Genomic DNA, 19,916 nt, shown 5'->3' with positions numbered 1-19,916 from the left:
GGTTCTAGTGCAAGGATATAAAGTTTAACATGAAAATTGATTTATTTCGTTTGTTGTTATGAACCAAAAAACAAAACAAAAAACAATTTTTGGGTGTGCGCAGAAAATGCAAAATTATACAAGGTCTTGGGGGAAAAGAGAACAGATGGTGTGGGGATCGAGAAAATAAAACCGGGCGGCGAGAATATTTGTGTGGGTGTGTGTTGAATGTGTTTGAAAACAATTGAGATGCAGATTGGAAGGTGATTAACGACGACGGGTGATCTCGTTGACGAGCTCGGCGATTTGCTCTTGCTCACTCTCGGATGGCTCATCGGCGGATGGGTTCAAGGCGAAGTTGACAACCATTGCACTGTCACGAACCTTATTCTCAATGGTCACGTTCTTGGCAGCAATGTCGTATCCCTCGGCGGCAACGATGACTTCATACTTGCCAGCTGGAAGAATACGGTAGAAGTCTCCCTCGGACCACGTAGTGACTGGATGCTTGATTGGAGTGGACTCAGTTCCGTTGCGAATCCAGACAACCGCACGTTGGATTGGTTCTCCGGTGATGGCGTCAACAACCAGTCCCTTGATTCCAGAGTGTGCCTTCCAGACGTACTCGAAGATTGACTTACGGTTGTCCTCCCAGAATTGTGGAAGTTGGGATCCGTTTGGCATCTGAAAAAGAAAACATATTGATAATTAGCAATAGAGTAATCCCTTTAAAAAGGTATAAAAAATCTCACCTTCTCACAGCTCAACTCCAAAGTAATCTCCATGGCGTTGGTGGCCAAATAGTTGAAGTCTTGCATTCCTCCGGCAACCGAGTACCACTTGGCTCCATTGGTGATTCCTCCTTGACGAGCGAACGCATCCTGGCTGGTTCCGTCACATGGTGCATGGTCATTCTTCGACATATGAGCATGATTGTCAGCGTAGGCCTTGGCCAACCAACGGAAAGTTCCGTCATCTGGAGATGCCGAATAGGCGGTCTTCTGAGCGTTCTCATCAATAGCAGCGTCGAATGGATAGTTGGCAACCAAGTCTCCCTCATGGAAGTTGGCAGAGAGAACGAATGGAAGAGATAGAGTCCATTGGCCAACTGCAATGGTTTCTGGTTGACGATCGACGTTGTCTTCGAACAAGGAGAGAAGATGATCCCACTTTGGAATCTTGATCTTTTCAAGTTCGTAGAAGATGCTATCAAGATCTGGGAAGTCACGGTTGAGGTCGACTCCATTGATGTTGGAACGTCCGGTGAGCCATTGGCGTTGAACTGGTTCAGTGGTGAGGGCCAATTCGAAGCCATCAGGGTTCATGGATGGAAGAATGTGGATGGAGGTGGCGTTGAGGAGTTGAACAATTTCCTGGAAAAAAAATGAATTTATGTAATGTTCTATTCTAGCTTTCACAATACTCCTTTAGTATGTCTTTTTAACAAAATATCCTGAGAAACGCCTTTTTCCAGAAATTTTCAAAGAATCTCAGGTCATTTCAACGTGGTGGCCTAACTTTTGCATGTTGAGTTTTCTAGGCCACCACATTAAAATGTCCTCGAAATGGATTAACATGCCCCTGGTGTGTTTTCTAGGTCATTTTTAGGTCATTTTAATGTAGTGGCTTAGAATACCCAACTTGCAAAAGTTAGGCCACCATGCTAAACTGTATTGTAAGCCTTGTCGAAAGGAGACACTGCTCCATTCATTCCTCTTAACTAACCTTATCATTATTGATAGCTCCATCGCAGAGAGTCTCAGCGAAACGGAGCAGGAGCTCGCGTCCGATCGGCTCGTTTCCATGCATGTTTCCAATCAACTTGACTTCTGGCTTCGTTGGGACATGCTCTCCGGGGGTGGTTGAGAATTGGATGACAACCAAAGAGCGTCCTTCGACAGATTGTCCGATTTCATAGAGGGTGGTGATCTGGAATTAATTTCAAAGGTCATCAGATGTAATCTCATATTCTAGCATTTTCTCTTTTCTTCTGCTCGGATGAGTAAGCAAGAGAAAAACAAGGTGGGGGAGGAAGGGAAAGATGGCTAATGAGCTTAAGCTCTCAGGGGGTTCTCTGGAAACTTGGATATCAGTTTATATCACAAGAGCCCGATCTAAGATTTTTTTCTGAAAATCATTATTTTGAAATTCCAAGTTCTTTAAAACCAAAAGTTCAGTCTCCCACAGTATTGACGTCAATTGTCACACCACTCTTCCAGAAGCTCTTCAATTTCTCAAAAATAGACTATTGAAGAGCCAGTTAGATGTGTTAATCCCCGGCTAGGTATCCCAGATGACTTCAGTGGGTGTTGAAAAAAAAGCAAAAGGTCAAAATTCTCTGGTGTCTGAGCTCCATTTTTTTTGGAATATGGGGGTGTAATTCTAGACATTGGCATCCTTTCCTTGAATGGAAATATATCCTTTTCTCAAGTGGCGAATTTTCATACAAGGATTTAGTCTATTGGATTTTTCCCCCTCAAGGGCGGGGGGGGGGGGGGCTAATTTTGGGTGACGTCATATCGGTTTCAGATTAGGAAGGCGTTTTTGTTTTAAGATACTTCTTTTGTGTGTCAGAAGACGTCAAAAATGATGAGTCACAAAAAAGGAAGAAGTCAGAAAATATTGGTGGTTAAAACTTAAAAAAAAGGATACAATCTAAAGTTTTTGAAAATTTTAAATTAAAAAAAAAAGTTCGAAAACTGGATTTTTGGAATTCAGTAGTTTAGCTTTCTGGATTTTTGAATTTTTTGTTAACATTATTCTGGCGCCTTTGCCTTCCCTGCGACACGGTGAAACCTGTAATAGAAGGGTCCTCTACTTTTCACTTTGAGATCAATTATCTTGGTTCCTGCTGGAGATACCAAAAAGTTATCAACTGATAAAATGTTTGTGATATTATAATAAATAATTTATCAGTTGACAACTTGTTTATACCGTTTACAGGAACCGAGCTAATTTAGCTCAAAGTGGAAAGTTAGGGTTCTCTTAAGGCTAGGCTTTACGGTAGAAGATTTTGAAAGTGCAATTTTTGAAGTTCGAAAATTGGAGTGCATGGAATTTGGTGGTTTAGTATTCTAGATTTTTAGAAATTTCAAGTTAACATCTATCCAGCGTCCTTCGATTTTTCAAATCAAAAATTTACCCTTTAATTACCGTAATTTTCCCTAGAAAAAATCCCATCTAATTAGTAAATGGTCCGGGGACTCAAGAATTTCTTATGAGTCATTCTGACATGAACTTCTTCTTCTTTTTCCTCATCTGACATGAAGACGAGAAAACAGAAAAACAATCCAAAAACGAAGCGAGGTTTCTAGGAAACATGTCTCGGAGTGGCTATGGCTACTTGAGAATACCACGTCATCTGTTTTTGAAGTTCGTGGGTACTAGGAAGAAAAATCTGACATCATCTAGACACCACTGATTCTTTAGAACTGTTTAGAACTTCAAAACAACGAAAAACAAGAAAATTATAAGTTGGTCTCTACCAGGAAGTGGGAAACTCAAAAACAAGAAATTTCAGGCTCACCTCCGGACACTTATCATTGATCTCGCGTAGCTTGGTCTCCAATTGTTCCTGATTGTGATAATGACCCCATTTGGAGTCCTCGGCCTTGCGTGCCGCTCCATTTCCGAATCCCAAGAAGGCGTGGGCGGTGACGGCGAGCAGAGCCGTCGCCAGAAGCACCGGCCGCATCGCGTGCAGCATGTTAGAATGAGGATGAAAGCTCTGGCGAGAAGAAGGAGAAGACGACGTGGAGCCTCTTTTCAGGCGGAGAGGGGAAGAAGAAGCTGTGGCAGCGACTCTGCTTCTCTGTGTTTCGTTTCGGATCGATAGGAAGAGAAGAAAAAGGAGAAAAATAGTGTAGAGATATGAGGGCGGTGAGTCAGGAAATAACAGAAAAAAAAGAAGGAGAGAGAGAGAGAGAAAGAGCACGCGCTGAGTTTTTTCTTCAGATGACGTCGCCCTATTCAAGCACTCGTTTCTCTTCTTCTTCATCTCCTTTTTTTTCATCTGGAAAAACGAAGTAAATGGAAGAGAAGGAGGTGATATTGGGAGAAGAGAAGGCCCCCAAACACATATGTTAATTTCCAGTGCTCTTCTTTTCTAGGAAGAATAGAAAAGAAAAAATGACGTGGCAGATTCATTGGCTCAGGGTGAAAAGATTCTAATTTGAATTGGAAAAGAAAGAGGGATATAAGGGACCAACGATTGCTATGAAAGTGACAAAGGGATTGGTTTTTTCTGTGAATAAAAAAAATGTTTCAAAGCATATGATTTTTCTATTAATTCTTTTAGATGAATATATTATTCTCGCACAAAAAGCCCGAGATGTGGAATAGAAGAGAAACGCCGGCGGCCGTGGTCGAAGGTCCCACAACGATAACTACAGTAACAAAAAAGTGTTTGATTTCCGAATTTATTTTCTAGACTTTTATTTATTTTCGTCGAGTTTTCTGTTTTTTAATGACAGAAAACGCACGAAAATCGAGAAAATAAATCCGGAAAATCCAAATGTTTGAGGTTACGGTAGTTGTCGTTGTGGGACCTCCGATTTTTTGTACCAGATTAATCACTCAAAAGCTTCAATTTTCACTTCGTGAGATTTATTATCCTTGTTCCGTCGACGAAGAAGCTTGCGACCGAAAATTCATGTGAAGGCGCGTCGTCCGTCTTGAAGCAAGAAAAAGTGACTTTTTTTTGAATGAATGCATGCGCTTTTAACACCGTATCTCGAAATTATTTCATTTTTGTCTATTTCTCAGATGTCTGTTCTTCTTACTTACAAGGGAAGTGTTTTCAGAAAGGCGTTGAGAATTCGCTCAAAATTTCAGTACTGATAGTTTGAGATATCCGCAACACGATGACGAAAAAATCTAGGTCATAACCCCACCAGGAAGCTGAAAAACTTCGTCTGAAAATTCTGCCCGATTTGGGCGCGCACTTTCCCCCCTCTCCTATACGCCCTCCGCGCAAGAGGAAAATGTCGGTTGTGTGGTGTAGCGGTAAGAGGGTAACTCATTAGGTGAGACTCCACTGGTTCGAACCCCACTGTGGTTAACATTTTTTTTGGGTTTTTTTTCATGTTTTTCTAACAATCAGAAGTTATTAGTAGAGCATGGATTTGTATTTCAACTTGCAGAAAGTTCTGGAAGCAGCAGAAAATTGCTATAAAAGGCGATTTTTTTTTTCATTTGTTCCTGTTTTTCTATTTTTTTTCTTCGTATTCATAGCTATTATTTGTCTAGCTGATGTCGAAGTTTCGTCGCATTTTGACATACATTTGGTTTTCCAGGAAGATGAACAACATCGGGATACATTTGGATTTTGTGGCATTTATCGTCCTCTGGAGTCCAACCTAACCGTAACATATTTATATGTAATGATTCACTGAACTGAAACTTACTCAAATCCTGTAGATCGTCTTCAAAATTTGAAAGGTGCTGTTCCATTTCAATACCAAAGTCTCCCTTATCGATCGATTCACCGAGGTCAATCAAATAAGCCGCGAGCTTGAGATCCTCTTCATCCAATGGCTGACGCTTAGGATTGACTCCCAGATCCAGAATGTATGTCAAAATGCGACGAAACTTCGACATCAGCTAGACAAATAATAGCTATGAATACGAAGAAAAAAAAATAGAAAAACAGGAACAAATGAAAAAAAAATCGCCTTTTATAGCAATTTTCTGCTGCTTCCAGAACTTTCTGCAAGTTGAAATACAAATCCATGCTCTACTGATAACTTCTGATTGTTAGAAAAACATGAAAAAAAAACCCAAAAAAAATGTTAACCACAGTGGGGTTCGAACCAGTGGAGTCTCACCTAATGAGTTACCCTCTTACCGCTACACCACACAACCGACATTTTCCTCTGGCGCGGAGGGCGTATAGGAGAGGGGGGAAAGTGCGCGCCCAAATCGGGCAGAATTTTCAGACGAAGTTTTTCAGCTTCCTGGTGGGGTTATGACCTAGATTTTTTAGTCATCGTGTTGCGGATATCTCAAACTATCAGTACTGAAATTTTGAGCGAATTCTCAACGCCTTTCTGAAAACACTTCCCTTGTTAGTTAGTTGACGTTAGTTAGTTGACTTTCCTCCGATTATCATGAATATTTAGCTGAATATTCTATCAAAATAGAAAGAAAAACCAAATAAGGTCAAAGTGAATTAATTTCAAGATACGGTAGCTATCAATATCAAAGGCTCATTCATTAAACAAAAAAATGTTCTCGGTTTTCGATTCAAGACCAACTACGCACCTTTAAATAAATTTCCGGACTCATGGTTTATCGCCGCCGCACGAGAATCACCTTGTTTCATAATAATATATTTATTTGCAATGCATGGGGGAAATCGATAGATAATTTGGCAAGAAATGGGACCTGTACAAATAAAAAAAAGTAAAATGACCAGACGGACCGACTAGAGTCCTGTAGGTCAAGTGAGAGGGATCAGAATATCATAAGGAATCGCTCCTGCTCGCTTAGCAAACGCCACCGGACTGAGCTTAGAATTTATCACCTTACATACACGGTTCCACATAGACAAGTTTCTGTGAAGGAAGCAGTCAAAGTATTGACCGTTTATTTGAACAAATACGGGGCTCTGTTAGAATGGCTGGGAAGAATGTAGGACAACATAGAGGGTTCATTTGAATGTGATGCTCTTAAATCAACTAGATTTGAACTTTCCACAAAAAAACGATTTATGAGAATCAGTGAATTTATTATACAGAAACTGGACACTAATTGCAATTGACAAAAGACAAAAAACGGCACTTAATTTTGGGGGCACAAGGATTAGGGGGCACAAAGGGGCACAACTGATTCGGGGTTACAAGAAAAGTGATTTGGGGGTACAAAGCCAAGGGGGCTCAATGATTTGGGGGCACAAATTCTTAGGGGGTACAACCTGGTTTGATTAAGGGGCACAAAGTAATTTCCCCAATTAAAAATTAGATATGCTTAAGGGGTACAAATTTTCGCTTTGGGGGCATAATTAATGACTCTGATCCAGTTGAAATAACCTATATAAATAAACAGATATCTTATAAAAAATTGAGGGAAAATGCCTGATAAGAAAATAAGAGTTCAATGTCTTAATTAAAGGCTTAGGCTGAAACTTCTTGCCGGAAAAATGACGTTTCACTCTAAGCCTGTGTTCTGAAAAAAATTACAGTCAAAAACTACAAAAATTTCCAAATATCAACAAAATTTCCGTTTTTTCGGGGATATTTTTTTGTCTTTTCCATTTTTCGTCTAGGCTTAGGTTAAAACTCCTTCTTATTTTCTGTAAGAGCATTCAGAAACATTGTGCTCCCTAAGCAAAAATTTGTACCCCTTAAGCATATCTAATTTTTATTTGGGGAAATTACTTTGTGCCCCTTAATCAAACCAGGTTGTACCCCCTAAGAATTTGTGCCCCCAAATCATTGAGCCCCCTTGGCTTTGTACCCCCGAATCAGTTGTGCCCCCTTGTGCGCCCTAATCTCTGTACCCCCAAAGTTAAGTGCCACAAAAAACGGGAAAAAAGTGCAAATAAATAGATAGGAACAGGCAAAAACAGATGAAACAAAAAACACATGTGTCGTCAAACTGATAATATGATATCGATTTTTCAGGAATTGCAGACGAGTGCGTGCTCGTCGAGTTTGTAGCCTGAAAATAGAAAAGAAACTGATAAGACACATTCCAGGGAGGTCACCTTTATTCTTGGCGCATGGATAGTGAACATGTGTGTTTTTCTTGTTTTGAATGCTAATGGCAGCGCCGGTCTTTCGACAAATCGCACAGTTTTGAGACCAGAAAATGTCCATTTGATGGTCCAAATTTGTCAGTTGACTGCCATGAAGATTCACGTTGGGAGCCCAGAGAATACAAGAGCCATGGAACCATAGCTCGATTTTGTAGGAGGGCTTTTTGGTTGTCTGAAAATGGGAACTAGGATAAATTTTAAGAATTTCGAATTTACTGGTTTTTTAGCAAGAAAAGTTGGCCAATGCTTTGCTGGGTTCAGTGATATGTAATAGGGGCCAAAGAGCTCTCGTTTCAGACCTTGCTCATGACACAGTGCACAATTATAGGACGATTCAATGGCGTCTGGTTCTTCTTCCCATTGGAACATCTTGTTCATATGAGTATCCAGTGTTCGGCTTACAGTCAATCGATGGTTTCCCGAGTTTTTAATTGTCGCTTTTCCATTTCTCACTTCAAACATCGGGGTTTCATCTTTGTGTTTCAGGGCTTTTGCTCCTCCGAACTTTTGATTGATTTGATTGGCAACTGTTTTGTTTTCTTGGTCTGTAAAAATGTCAAATTAAAGGATTTGTTCAATTTAAAGAATTTTGAATATTACATTCTTCATCATCTTGGTTCTTTCTCTTCCTTTGGCGTCTTCTTTTCTTCATCGGCGCTTTTGGAGGAGTCGATGTGCTTGTTGTTGGCTCTTCCTCGTCAATTTCCATTCTAAATTATACAATTTTTTCTTCCATTTATCTGAAGGCGTTTGCGTGCTTGTAACTTGAAATTCTGCTGTTTATGATTGTCGGTTATGACATGATTAAGCGAATTGCAATTTTAGAACAATTTTCCAATTTAGAAATTGCTTTCAGACTACTTTTTCAATGGAAATTCGCTGAAAAATCGTGAAAAAATTGAATTTTCTTCAATGGCCGAACTCCCTTTTCCCTTGCGAAACATCATCCACCCCTCGTGTACTCCTCTCGGACAATACCATTACTCACCCAGAATAAACAGTTCTCGTGATTCTTTTGATGATTTTTCATTGAAAACAGTGATTTTTTGCACTAGTTATATTCTAGACTAATTGTTCAATTTATTTAGTTGCTCTCTTTAAAAAATTATGTTTTGCGAATAGTGAAAATCACTTACAGTTCCTAATGATCTAATTTTTAGACCAATGCGTTCATAATGACAGAAACGGGTCTTCGTTACGCGATCGGTTAGTTACCAGCCGTTTGAAATAATCTAAAATTCAATTTCCAGCACAATGCACGTTCGACGATCCGATTCAATGCGGGCTGGAACTACTGATCGGTGATCGAGTATGTGTTCTTGGACAAAAAGAAGGCTGGGGATATGGACGGAAATTCGATGACAAAAATGGAAAACGAGGAATTTTCCCGCTCTCCTACGTTCAATTCGTTCAAAAATCCATGTTCGTATCGACAAGTGATGGCTATCTGGTGGTAGATGAGATTTCAAGAATTGTCAACGAATGGTGGACCAAAATCAAGGAATTAATGCTAGAGACTACAAAAATAGCCGCATATGAGGATTTGATGGAGTCTTTCAATGAATTATTGAATATCAAAACAAAAATTGAAAGTGGAGGAATCCCAATTGAAGAGCTGAATAAGCTACGTCTTCGTGTTTCAAAAATCGTGGATCGTGGAAATATGATTCTGCATTTGGACGTCGTGATTCGTGATGATGAAGGTGTTCCATTCGATGTAGAATCTCTGTCACTGTTGAGGTCGTATGAAGCTCATATCTCATCTCAACGACGCGTCGGGAACCTTCTGGTAGGCTTCTAGATCCAGAAGCGCTTCTGAATCCCTGAACTAATTTTTTTAAAAATTTCAGCGCGACAAAACTGAACAAGTCACTCTAAACGACAGTTTTTCCCTTCTCCTCTCCATCAAATCCGTCGAGCTTCATTGTAAATACTCGTGCGAAATCAGCATAGCTCTCTATGATTTGGAGAAGAAGATGTTCACAACGCAAGTGGCTCCTTTAGTCTATCTGATCCCAAATATTGCTTTTCCAGCGACTGCTACATTTTTCTCTGGAACGCCGGCACTGGTAAACACGCGGATTTGAATCTGAAGGCGTTGTTCACCGACTTTGCCAAGGAAGACATCCGAAAGAAGTATCTAATGGTGACTCGTGTTGTCCACGTGGCACCAATCGAAGCGTCGACTGCAACTATGCGGAAGCACGGTCATGAGATAGTGGTTCCCAAGAACTTCTATTGTCGGCAGTGTGGGGATTCTTGAATTTCTGTGACCTTTTCAAAATACAATTTTTTCAGCCTATGCATCTGATATAATGGAAATCTCAAGTATCTTCTTGGCCGGCTTTGTGCATGATGCAAAGGAACGTGTGATCTTTTTGAATAGAGAGCCAGAACTTCCGGTATCCCTGAAAGCATACCACGCCACTAATCGGATACCAAAGAATCTCAACAACGATATGGAGACAAAACTGTTGATTAGTACACAACTTGTACCTGGAAATGTGTCACAAATCAAAGCACGTCATCCTCAATTATTCAGTAGATTTCCAGCTGTCATTCTTCGAAGAGCCGATCGAACTGCTGTCTCTATAGAGGATTCTCGAAATGAAATGTATATCACTCTTATGCAAGCGGAACTCTCTGGAAAATCATCCGATCGAAATATTGAGGCACGTCTTCATGTTGTCGAATCCAATGGAAATGTGATGGAAAACGTATTTGAGACTATTTCAGTCACCGGATCTCAGTTATCTACAGTCTATAAGAGTATCGTAGTTTATCATACTGATAAACCAATGTGGTCAGAACCGATCAAGATTGTTCTCCCAGCTAGTGCCTCTCACGATGTCTATCTTCGGATTCTATTCTATTCGAAGAAGTCGTACGACAAGCCGAAGCCTGAAAAAGGGCCATTTGCACTGGCCCACCTTCAATTGATCCGATCGGCTGGGTTGGTTTGTGATGGAGAACATGATTTGGCTGTTTACAAGATTGATAATCCCGGATCCCATTTTGACGACACCAACATCTCATATATGGGTCTCCCGGCTACACGGAGAACCGTCAAAGAATCCATCGGCACTTCGAAGCCACACGCTCACGGGTTCTCATTGAGTGATAAGAGCTACGCACTGATATCAACCCATTCATGCTCCTCAATGTTGACTCAGAATGAACATCTTCTGAATGTGCTTCGTTGGAGAATGAATTGTGCGAATTTGACGCCTTCGCTGGTGGCGTTGGCTCAACCAATCGGTGACACGGAGCACGAAATGATCAGGTTCATTTCACATTTGCTGGACGCTCTCTTTGAAATTTGGCACGAATCTCATCAATTGGAGAGGATAGTTTTCGATGTGATTGTGGCAGTTCTCAAGCTTTGTGGTATGTTTTGAGACCATTTTTAATAGAATCGGGAATCTTGATATTTTCAGAAGAGCCACGTCATCACCCACAAGCTGCGAAGATCTTCGAAGCCTATTTGAAGCGATTCTCTTACACTTCAGCGGCTCTGTAAGTTTTCTTACCGACAATTTATCCTCAATTATCTATTACCTTCAGAAAAATCCTAACCTGTCTCAACCACTACGTCATTTCGGATTCCGATGACTCCAACGAAAAAGCACGCAACGCCTTCAAAGTCATGGGTCCCCTATTCAAAGTTGTCGTTGTTTCCAAAAAGTGCGGAATTCGTTTCGAAGAATTCGAGGGATTCGAGAGAACGTACAAACAAAACCTTCGAGAATTCATGAAGTCTCTGGTAATGTTGATGTCTGAGAAGAAGAAGAAAATGACTGTACAAAATACGGCACTCAAGAATATCCCTACAATTATTGATCTTTTATATGATAGTGATTCTGTGTCGGCTGAGAATCTTTGTGGATTCATTGTGGATCTTATGAACAACTTTGGAAAGGATATTGTCACAAGGGAACGCCTGAATTTCATTGCTCAGATTGTGGAGACCAAGTTTTTCTCGCTTGCCATCTGCCGAGAACAACTTCTCGCCCCGTGCCTTCAAAACGCTCTTCACATCATCCAACTCGACAACATGGCGATTGAAAAGGGAGAATTCGCAGATCGTGCTGCCGAGTGTGCCAGTATTATTGCAGCGATTCTAGAGAGACTTTTCTATGACGCGGTACTTTAAAATTTGCATATTTTCACAACAATATCGTAAGGCATATGTTTCCAGAAGACCGGCGAGAGTGGAGACCGCGAACTGACGTCGTTTATTCTCATGGTGTACCGCCCGTTGGTTCAAGCGATGATTCGTGTGATTCACGACGACAAGCATACTGACGACGATGCGAGAGGTCACTTTTTCTCTGTGATCCTGGCACTTCTGGATAAAATGTCCGCGCAAATGTTCAGTGAATATGTGGAAGAGAGAACGTCGGATATTGATAAGAGGGATTTTTTGATGGAAATGGTTCAGATGATTCGGGATTTGCTCAATCGAAATGCGTTCCCACCGACGTGGAAGGATATGATCATGCTGCAGAATAAGTTAGTTTTATTTTAGTCGCTGTGTACCGAAATCCAGATGTCCCAAAGATGTTGGGAACGGCTTTCAGGGAATTTTCGGAATGTCGAAAATTCCGAGTATTGAAATTTTGGAGTTCCGAACATATTTGGATTTGGCCTATGTGCCCCAAATTCCAAATGTCCTTATCATTCCTTCCCAAGCCCCGATCAAAAACATCTGCTTGTTATTAAAAGTCAATATACCACCAGTTCAAACTATTCTCAAACCACAATGCAAACACACTTACTTTCTCCCTTTTTCAATCTCTCACCTCGTTGTCCTGTTCCCTTTTTTCCCTCTGCCGCCGCCGAGGTTTATCCCCTCTCAGCACGGTTCCCAGAGGACCTAGAGATAAGAGATTCAGAGATAAAAGTTTCATTTTCAGAGTGATCCACAAATCGCTGAGATTCGTCATGTCGGCCGTGCAAACGTTCTTCTCGAATGACAAGTTTTGTGCGGAGGTAGGTTAGAAATCGAGAAAGTTCGCTGAAAATGATGGAAAACAACCTAAACATAACGGAAAATAGCATAAAAATGACTGAAATTGGCTGAAAATGCTGTAAAAATTGGTAAAAATACTGAAAAATAACTAAAAATGTATTAAAAATCGCATTAAATTGGCTGAAAAACAACCTAAGACTGACTAGAAATTACCTTAAAATTGCTTTAAATTAGCTTGAAAAAGAGCCAAATTCGTTAGTTCATTACACTTTTTACAGATGTGGCGAGAATATATGGTTACTGTAGTCTCGTTTGTCACTCAAGAAGGTCTAAATTCAAAGCATGAATGGATGAAAAATGAAGATGAAGATATCAGAATACAGTTGAGAAAAGCGGCAGCCAAGGATCTCCGAAGCATGTGGTTCCGATTGAATCGTGAGTTTTTTTTTCCAGGAGCGAAGATCCTACTTGTAACATTTTCAGCATCCCAAAAACTGAACTACATACCCAGCATGGTTGGATCGTTCCTAAAAGTCTCTCTAGTCGACGATGACGAGGCTCGTGAAGCCACGATTCCGATATTCTTCGATATGATGCAAACAGAATACAATACCAGTGCGAGCCGGTCATTTAAAGAATTCGCTTCTGAGCTGGTTTCTCAGCTTGACACGAATGTGGATCAGCAGAGTGCAACGAAGGGTTTCAAGGAGCACTTTAGGCAGTTATCAATAACTCTGTGTCAATCGGATAAGGAATTGATGGGAAATGGAGGAGAAGAATTGATAGAAAGAATTGATAGGCTGTTAACAGCATTGATAGAGTATCATGAGGTTGCATCGAAGAGTTTGGTAGAGTGTGCGGATAGTTTGATGAGCAGAACAGTTCAGTTGATGGTAAGAAGAGGCTAGTTGGGATCTACAGTAATCCATTCATTTCCAGAGATACTACAACCAGTACAGCCATGAAGAATTATATGTCAAGTACATTTACAAATTGTACGACTTGCACGTTTCTTATGGAAACAAGATAGAAGCGGCGAAGACGTTGCTGCGACACGCGACAATGCTTACGGTAGCTACAGTAATCCAAAATTTTATAATCTATCTTTTTGCAGTTTGAGGATGAAGCTCTCCCCTCGTGGCTCATCGCGCGATCTCTCAACAGACACTGTCTGACACATCGCCAATTGAAGGAGGATCTGATGCAAGAAGCTGGAGGACTATTCGCGAAAGGAGAAGACTGGGAGGATGCTTTGATTGTGTATAATCAGTTGATTCCTGTTTATCAAAATCTGACAATCGATTATCACAAGTTATCAGAGCTTTTAAAAAAGAATGCTCTATTATACACTTCCATCGACCGTACCGATCGTGCCTATTTCTACTATTACCTCGTCGCATTTTACGGACAAGGATTCCCGGCGTACCTCAACGGACACAAGTTTGTATTCAGAAGTGAGCAACTGGAAATGCACGGAGAATTCATGCAACGAATCATGAAGATGTACGATAATCCAGAGAAAATCATGAAGACTGATCCATGCCCGCATCTCGTCGATTCGCCAGGACGATGGATTCAAGTTTTCAATATTGACCCAATCGGAACTGCGTGTTCTTTTGATGACAATCCCAGTGTGAATCCGGCGATCAAAAAGTACTACAGACATTATAATGTGAGTTTAAGCTCTAAGGCTTCCGGTCAGTCGAAAATCGGCGACCGCCGACCTACGGCCGACCGATTGAAAGCCTTTGTAAGCTCTAGAAATTCAAAACTATAGAAATTTGAATTTTCAGATTCAAACATTTGAATATTCGAGAATGGAAGAGCGAAAAGAAACGAAATGGACATCAATCGATGGTTCATCAGAATTCATGAGAAATTGGTTGGTCCGTTGGCGAATAAAAACTGTCGATAGCCTTCCAACCGATCTTCGATTCACCGAAGTTCTCGAGCTCTCCGAACCGATTTATGTTAGCCCACTCCAGACGGCTGTTGAACAGATGAAGAAGAAAAATAAGGAGTTGAACGAAACAGCTTCCAACGCTGTCTACAACCCGAAATTCGATTTGAAACTGCTCTCCCGTGACATTTTGGGTGTAGTCAGTGCTGCAGTGATGGGCGGAGTCAAGAATTATGAGGTGTTCTTCACGGAAGCGTGCCGAAACATTTGCGAGTGTGGAGAGCAGTCGATTATAATGGAATTGAGCTCTTTGATCATTGAACAAGTCGAGATTCTGGAATACTGTTGCTATGTGCACGCGAGTCGATGCGAGGGGGAAGCCCGAGCGATCAATGAGACGTTGGCAGATGCATTCGAAAGTCATCGAAGATATGTGGAAGAGAATTTCGGGAAAACTAGGTCACGTCTCCCAGCGAACGCGTCGATTCGGCTGTCGACATATGAGTCTGCAGAAGGATCGTTCGCTGATATGAGTGGAATGACGACGCTGAAATCCACGAAGGCAGCCGCGTTGGGTAGTGCTGTCGCTAATCTATTGTCTTCGAATAAGAGGACCAGTGGACCGAGTACACCTATTAATTTGGCGTGAGTTGTTTTTTTAGGTCATCAGCTAAATTAAATTAAAAAAAAATTCCAGTAGTCGTTCGGCCCCTTCATTCGACAACCTCTCCTCCAAACTTCGTTCCTCCCTAGCCATCACGAAGCTGGCTCCGCCTCCTCGTCCTCCGAACCCATCTCCCGCCGCCTACCGTGCTCCATCTCCAGTCTACGAAGGAATCAGAATGCGTGCTCACTATCCACATCAAGCGTCTACCGTATCCCTCAACGCGTTTTCCAGTCCTCCAGCACTCCCGCCGAGGCCCGATGTGGACCCAAATCGGACGCTGAAGAGGAAAAACTAAACTTTTTTTCAAATTGCACTAATTTGTATAGAAGAGTCATAATTAACCTATTATTAAACGTTGTATTGCATTTCCCTCTTACGATCATCTCATCTGGTTTTACATATGTGTCTTTACTAGTCGCTTATATCTTTACCTTTTTTAAGGCTTCGTTTATTGTTCTCCTCCCCAAATTGGTTCCTGTGAATGTTTTAAAACTTTAAAATTTTCGAATTAATAATTCATTCATTCCAAAAAGTGTTTATTATACAAATAATCATATTCAAATCTAAATCTTCTCCTTTGACTTCTCCCCATTGCTCCTCAACTCCTCCACCTGTCTTATAGATCTTTCTGACGGCATAACAGGCAGTTTCGTTATTGATGGAATCTTTAGGATCGTTTGATTCGCGAACCTCGAAAAAGCGAATCCATCTCTCTCAATTGCTAGATCCCTCTGCTCAATTCTCTCTTCTAGTCCTCTCTGCCCCCGTGTAGCTCCACGAGCCATCAAATCCAAACAGAACGCAATCAGTCCGCCAACCAACATCCTCATTTTCAACAGAGTTCCCAATACATCATCCATTGTTTTATGTCCAGTATCTAATGGATTTTTCTTAAAATGTGCAGGAATGGTACATCCTAGAATTATCGACAATCCGACAATGGTGATGTTCCGAGAGAGGCGAAGATCCACATTTTGTAAATTGGCAAAGGCAACTCCACAAACCATACTCATGCCAGCAGCTAGGACGCCTCCAATAATAGCTTCGGGGATCATTGCGAGGAAGGCGGCGACTTTTGAAACAACTCCCATAAGGATTAGAAATACACCAGCACATTGCATTGTGATTCGACTAGTCACCTGAAAATTTAAATTTACCTAATTCGTTTAATTTTTTCAAGTTTTTCAATCTACCGTAGTTGTTCTAATAGAAGATAATTGAGCTCAAAGTTTGACTAATTTTGACCGCATGGGGACATTCGATTAGAGGGATTACGTTACCTGCAAGTTCCATTTGTAACAATTTTAACTTTAGTCGTTTCATGAACAACGCACTTTTCAATCTATTACTTCAATATAAAATACCGTAACCAAAGAAGCAATATTTTCGGATTTTCAAAAAGTTTTCCCTCCATTTCCTGTAATTTTTGAAACATACCGGAAAGGCAAAAAAGTACAGAGAACGAACGAAAAACGAAGGACTAAATCCGAAAAATAATTAGATTTTTAGGTTACGGTATTTTGTTTGAAGGGCTTTTTGTCGCCCAACGCTTGTTAGGCTGACAAAACAAAATATGTTTTAGATTGACATGATAATTTTTTCTGGGTTTTTGAAAATACCGTATTTGCTCTAATATAATAAAAGCCCACACACACTTTGAGCTCAATTATCTTGGTTGCTTAAACAGATATCGAAAATCTGACCACTAATAAAATGTCGGTGATATTTTGATGAAATTTATCAGTTGGTAATTTTCCCATATCTTTCACAGGGACCGAGATGAATTGGCTCAAAGTTGACGGTTTGAGTAGCACTCTACTAGACGAAATATGGTAAGCATTTCAATGATTGTTGCCTGTACCCCCTCTCCAAAACGCAAAATACGCTCGAACCTTTGTAACTTGCATAATTGCAATATTTTCGGAATACGTTGTCACTCCTGTCCCACAGCCCATCAACGCAGCCAACATACTTCCGACACCTTCGACAACAAACGCTCGGTTGATACTTGACGACGGAGGACTTCCTTGTTGCGAAATCTGAGCGCAGATTCCTAAAAATAATCCCATTTTTCTGATTTTCGATTCCAAACTTTTGATTTTCTCACCATAATTTCCCACACTCTCTATCATTACCACCACTGTCGATGCAGTGAATGCAATGATCAATTGGAAACTGAATTTGGGGAATCCAAACTGCAAAGGATACTGTACTTGGATCCATGGCGTTTGATCGAACACAAAGACACTTTCGTTTAGATCAGTTCTAGCTGGACTTCCAGAAGGTTCCAGATTTGTAATTGTTAGCAGGAAACATAAGAACCAGGCAATACAGATTCCAAGGAGGTACTGGAAAATGATATAAGAATAGTTATTGCGACTAGCGTTGTACCGGAAACTGGCTAAACATTTGAAGCCTTGTATAGATAAATTTCTTTTCTGAAAATGAATATCCAGGAATTGGGACTTCCAGGTCTTCCAGAAGAACCACAAAAACAATTAGAAGTAAAATTTCAACTATCGAAATCCAGTGTAAGGACACTTTTTCTTGAATATCCGGGACAGTTCCAATACACAAAAGAACTAGCATGGGGACAATTGTAATGGGTCCAATGTGTTTAGAGATCTTCCCAACCAGACCAGTAACACCCATAATTGGCATAATGAGAACTGCAAGGAATAGAGATCCGGAAATCTGGAATGGGAAACTGAAATTCTGAATTACTGTCAAACTATGTACGAGCTGCATTTTCTCCTTCCAGAGATTTGTATCAGTTTCAGAAGTGCATGGATACAATTCCTCGAAAGCGTGTAGAGCAGGAAGGAAGGCAAATGAGGGTCCGTGAAGGATTGCTAATCTATTTTAGAGAATATCAGAGCATTTCAAAGTACAGTATACCTCAAACCAAATGTAGTCTGTAGTATGGTAGCAATTCCAGTTGTTACAAAAGTCGCCGCAATTAGTTGGACTCTGAAATTTTTCAAGCTACAGTACCGGGCAAAAAGTTATTTGGACATTTTCCGTAGAAGATACCGTATTTGCTCTCGCATAAGCCCATGCTTAAGTACTTTTTAAGCTCAACGATCTCGGTTCTTATAAGAGATATCGAAAATCTTTCGACTAATGAATTGTTTATCATAATACTACCAATATTTTATTGGTTGACAAACTTTTGTTTTGTTATCCGTAATAGGGACTTGGATGATTAAGCTCAAAAGGCACGTATAGGATGGGCTTCTAGTAGTGCAAATGCGGTAGTGAATTTTGGATCGCTACTAAAGTAACTCAGAATTTTTTGATTTGGCTGAAAATTTCAGAGCATACAAAACATAACTCATTAGAATGAAACATAACTCATTAGAATGAAATTTTGCAAAAAAGTTGTCAATTACGAAAATAATGCTTCAGTTTTGTAGTTGACAAATTTTTTGTACAAAGCCTTCCAAACGAAATACATATACAGTTAGTTGTTTTGGCGTTTTCGTCACTTTTTCAATTCTTTCTTTACAAACTGCCTTGCTGATAAAAGACAATCTTGTCATGAAACTGAGAAAATTCGACCAGAGGTCGTGACCTAGAAAAAATTAGGTCGTGACCTAAAAAATTAGGTAATGACCTAGAAAAAATTAGGTCGTGACCTAAAAAAATTAGGTCACAACCTAAAAAAATTAGGTCATGGCCTAGAAAAACAATTAGGTCATTACATAGAAAAAAAGTAGGTCATGACCTAGAAAAAAAACTAATAGCTCTTACAAAATCCAAACATTCAGGGCATGGCCTAGCAATTGATTTGTTAATATTTTTAGAATTATACTCTGAAGTTTTCAGACAAAAAAAACCGCATTTCCCCTGATAGAAGCCGACGCAGACAGTTAATCTTGAGCTCAATTATCTCGACTCCTGTATAAGATAGCATACATTTGACAACTAATGAGATTTCACTGATAATATTGTAAGAATTTTATCAGTTAACAATTTTGTTGTATCTTGGACAGAAATCGATATAATTGAGCTCGAAGTTGACGGTTTGGGCAGTCTTCCAATAGACGCAATTCGGTGTTTTAAAGTATAAAAATTACTAGTATAAGCGTCTAGAAAAATTCAGACTCAAAAACGACACATTCTCAACAAGTACTATAAATTGAAACTTAATTTTCTGTACCTGATAGCAATAGTCTCCGTGCCCGCGCACAACATATTCGATAAAAGATACGGCGTAACTAGAAGAGCCGATATACAAACCAGCATTTGCTGTAGTCCGAATAGTATAATTTCAGTGAAATGAGGAACATCATTGACATGAAAATGAAGAGATTCACTGACCATCATGTATGGAGAAACAATTTGTCATGCTGAAGGAATCATAACGATCGGAGACAGAGAGAAATAGAATCAAAGGCTGTTTATATTCCTCTCCACGAGGGACAAAACCTGTACTCTGTTCTGTTTTTTCAGTATCTGTCATTTTTTTTCTGTTTTCATATTCATTCATTCAAATAAGAGACAAGAGACAAAAATAAATATATCAGAGATCTTGAGAGAAAAGAATGGTCCACGGGGTTGTAGTTTAAAAATAAGAAACTGGAAAAGGGGGAGTACCGGATTAAAACCATCTAGCGATAAGGAATGTGTGTTTAAACTG

General features: G+C 40.2%; 5 protein-coding genes across 5 annotated transcripts; 1 reads left to right on the top strand and 4 right to left on the bottom strand.

The window, feature by feature from the left end:
• Positions 1-246: 246 nt before the first annotated feature.
• Cbr-egl-21 lies at positions 247-3,685 on the bottom strand (the record flags this gene model as incomplete). The annotated part of the gene is made up of 4 exons (XM_002634494.1): positions 247-663; positions 732-1,352; positions 1,705-1,908; positions 3,506-3,685. 4 exons carry the CDS (start codon positions 3,683-3,685, stop codon positions 247-249), a joined length of 1,422 nt encoding a protein of 473 aa, XP_002634540.1.
• A 1,529-nt stretch (positions 3,686-5,214) lies between these two features.
• CBG08338 lies at positions 5,215-5,577 on the bottom strand (the record flags this gene model as incomplete). The annotated part of the gene is made up of 2 exons (XM_002634495.1): positions 5,215-5,336; positions 5,385-5,577. 2 exons carry the CDS (start codon positions 5,575-5,577, stop codon positions 5,215-5,217), a joined length of 315 nt encoding a protein of 104 aa, XP_002634541.1.
• A 2,020-nt stretch (positions 5,578-7,597) lies between these two features.
• CBG08339 lies at positions 7,598-8,444 on the bottom strand (the record flags this gene model as incomplete). The annotated part of the gene is made up of 4 exons (XM_002634496.1): positions 7,598-7,638; positions 7,685-7,907; positions 7,952-8,280; positions 8,336-8,444. The coding sequence occupies 4 exons, from the start codon at positions 8,442-8,444 to the stop codon at positions 7,598-7,600; spliced, it is 702 nt and encodes a 233-aa protein (XP_002634542.1).
• A 466-nt stretch (positions 8,445-8,910) lies between these two features.
• Cbr-ced-5 lies at positions 8,911-15,569 on the top strand (the record flags this gene model as incomplete). Its single annotated transcript, XM_045236057.1, has 14 exons — positions 8,911-8,941; positions 8,986-9,524; positions 9,586-9,722; positions 9,770-9,984; positions 10,034-11,122; positions 11,149-11,251; positions 11,300-11,879; positions 11,934-12,247; positions 12,652-12,727; positions 12,986-13,600; positions 13,647-13,778; positions 13,822-14,436; positions 14,501-15,252; positions 15,305-15,569. The coding sequence occupies 14 exons, from the start codon at positions 8,911-8,913 to the stop codon at positions 15,567-15,569; spliced, it is 5,463 nt and encodes a 1,820-aa protein (XP_045093740.1).
• A 268-nt stretch (positions 15,570-15,837) lies between these two features.
• Positions 15,838-19,603, bottom strand: CBG08341 (the record flags this gene model as incomplete). The annotated part of the gene is made up of 6 exons (XM_045236056.1): positions 15,838-16,413; positions 17,167-17,327; positions 17,382-17,622; positions 17,666-18,131; positions 18,173-18,244; positions 19,437-19,603. The coding sequence occupies 6 exons, from the start codon at positions 19,601-19,603 to the stop codon at positions 15,838-15,840; spliced, it is 1,683 nt and encodes a 560-aa protein (XP_045093741.1).
• Between the last annotated feature and the right edge of the window lie 313 nt (positions 19,604-19,916).

This window comes from Caenorhabditis briggsae (genome assembly GCF_000004555.2).
Source record: "Caenorhabditis briggsae complete genome, chrIV, whole genome shotgun sequence".
Lineage (NCBI taxonomy): Eukaryota > Metazoa > Nematoda > Chromadorea > Rhabditida > Rhabditidae > Caenorhabditis > Caenorhabditis briggsae.
The sequence above is the reverse complement of the archived record's forward strand: the minus strand, read 5'-3'. Positions and strand labels throughout refer to the sequence as shown.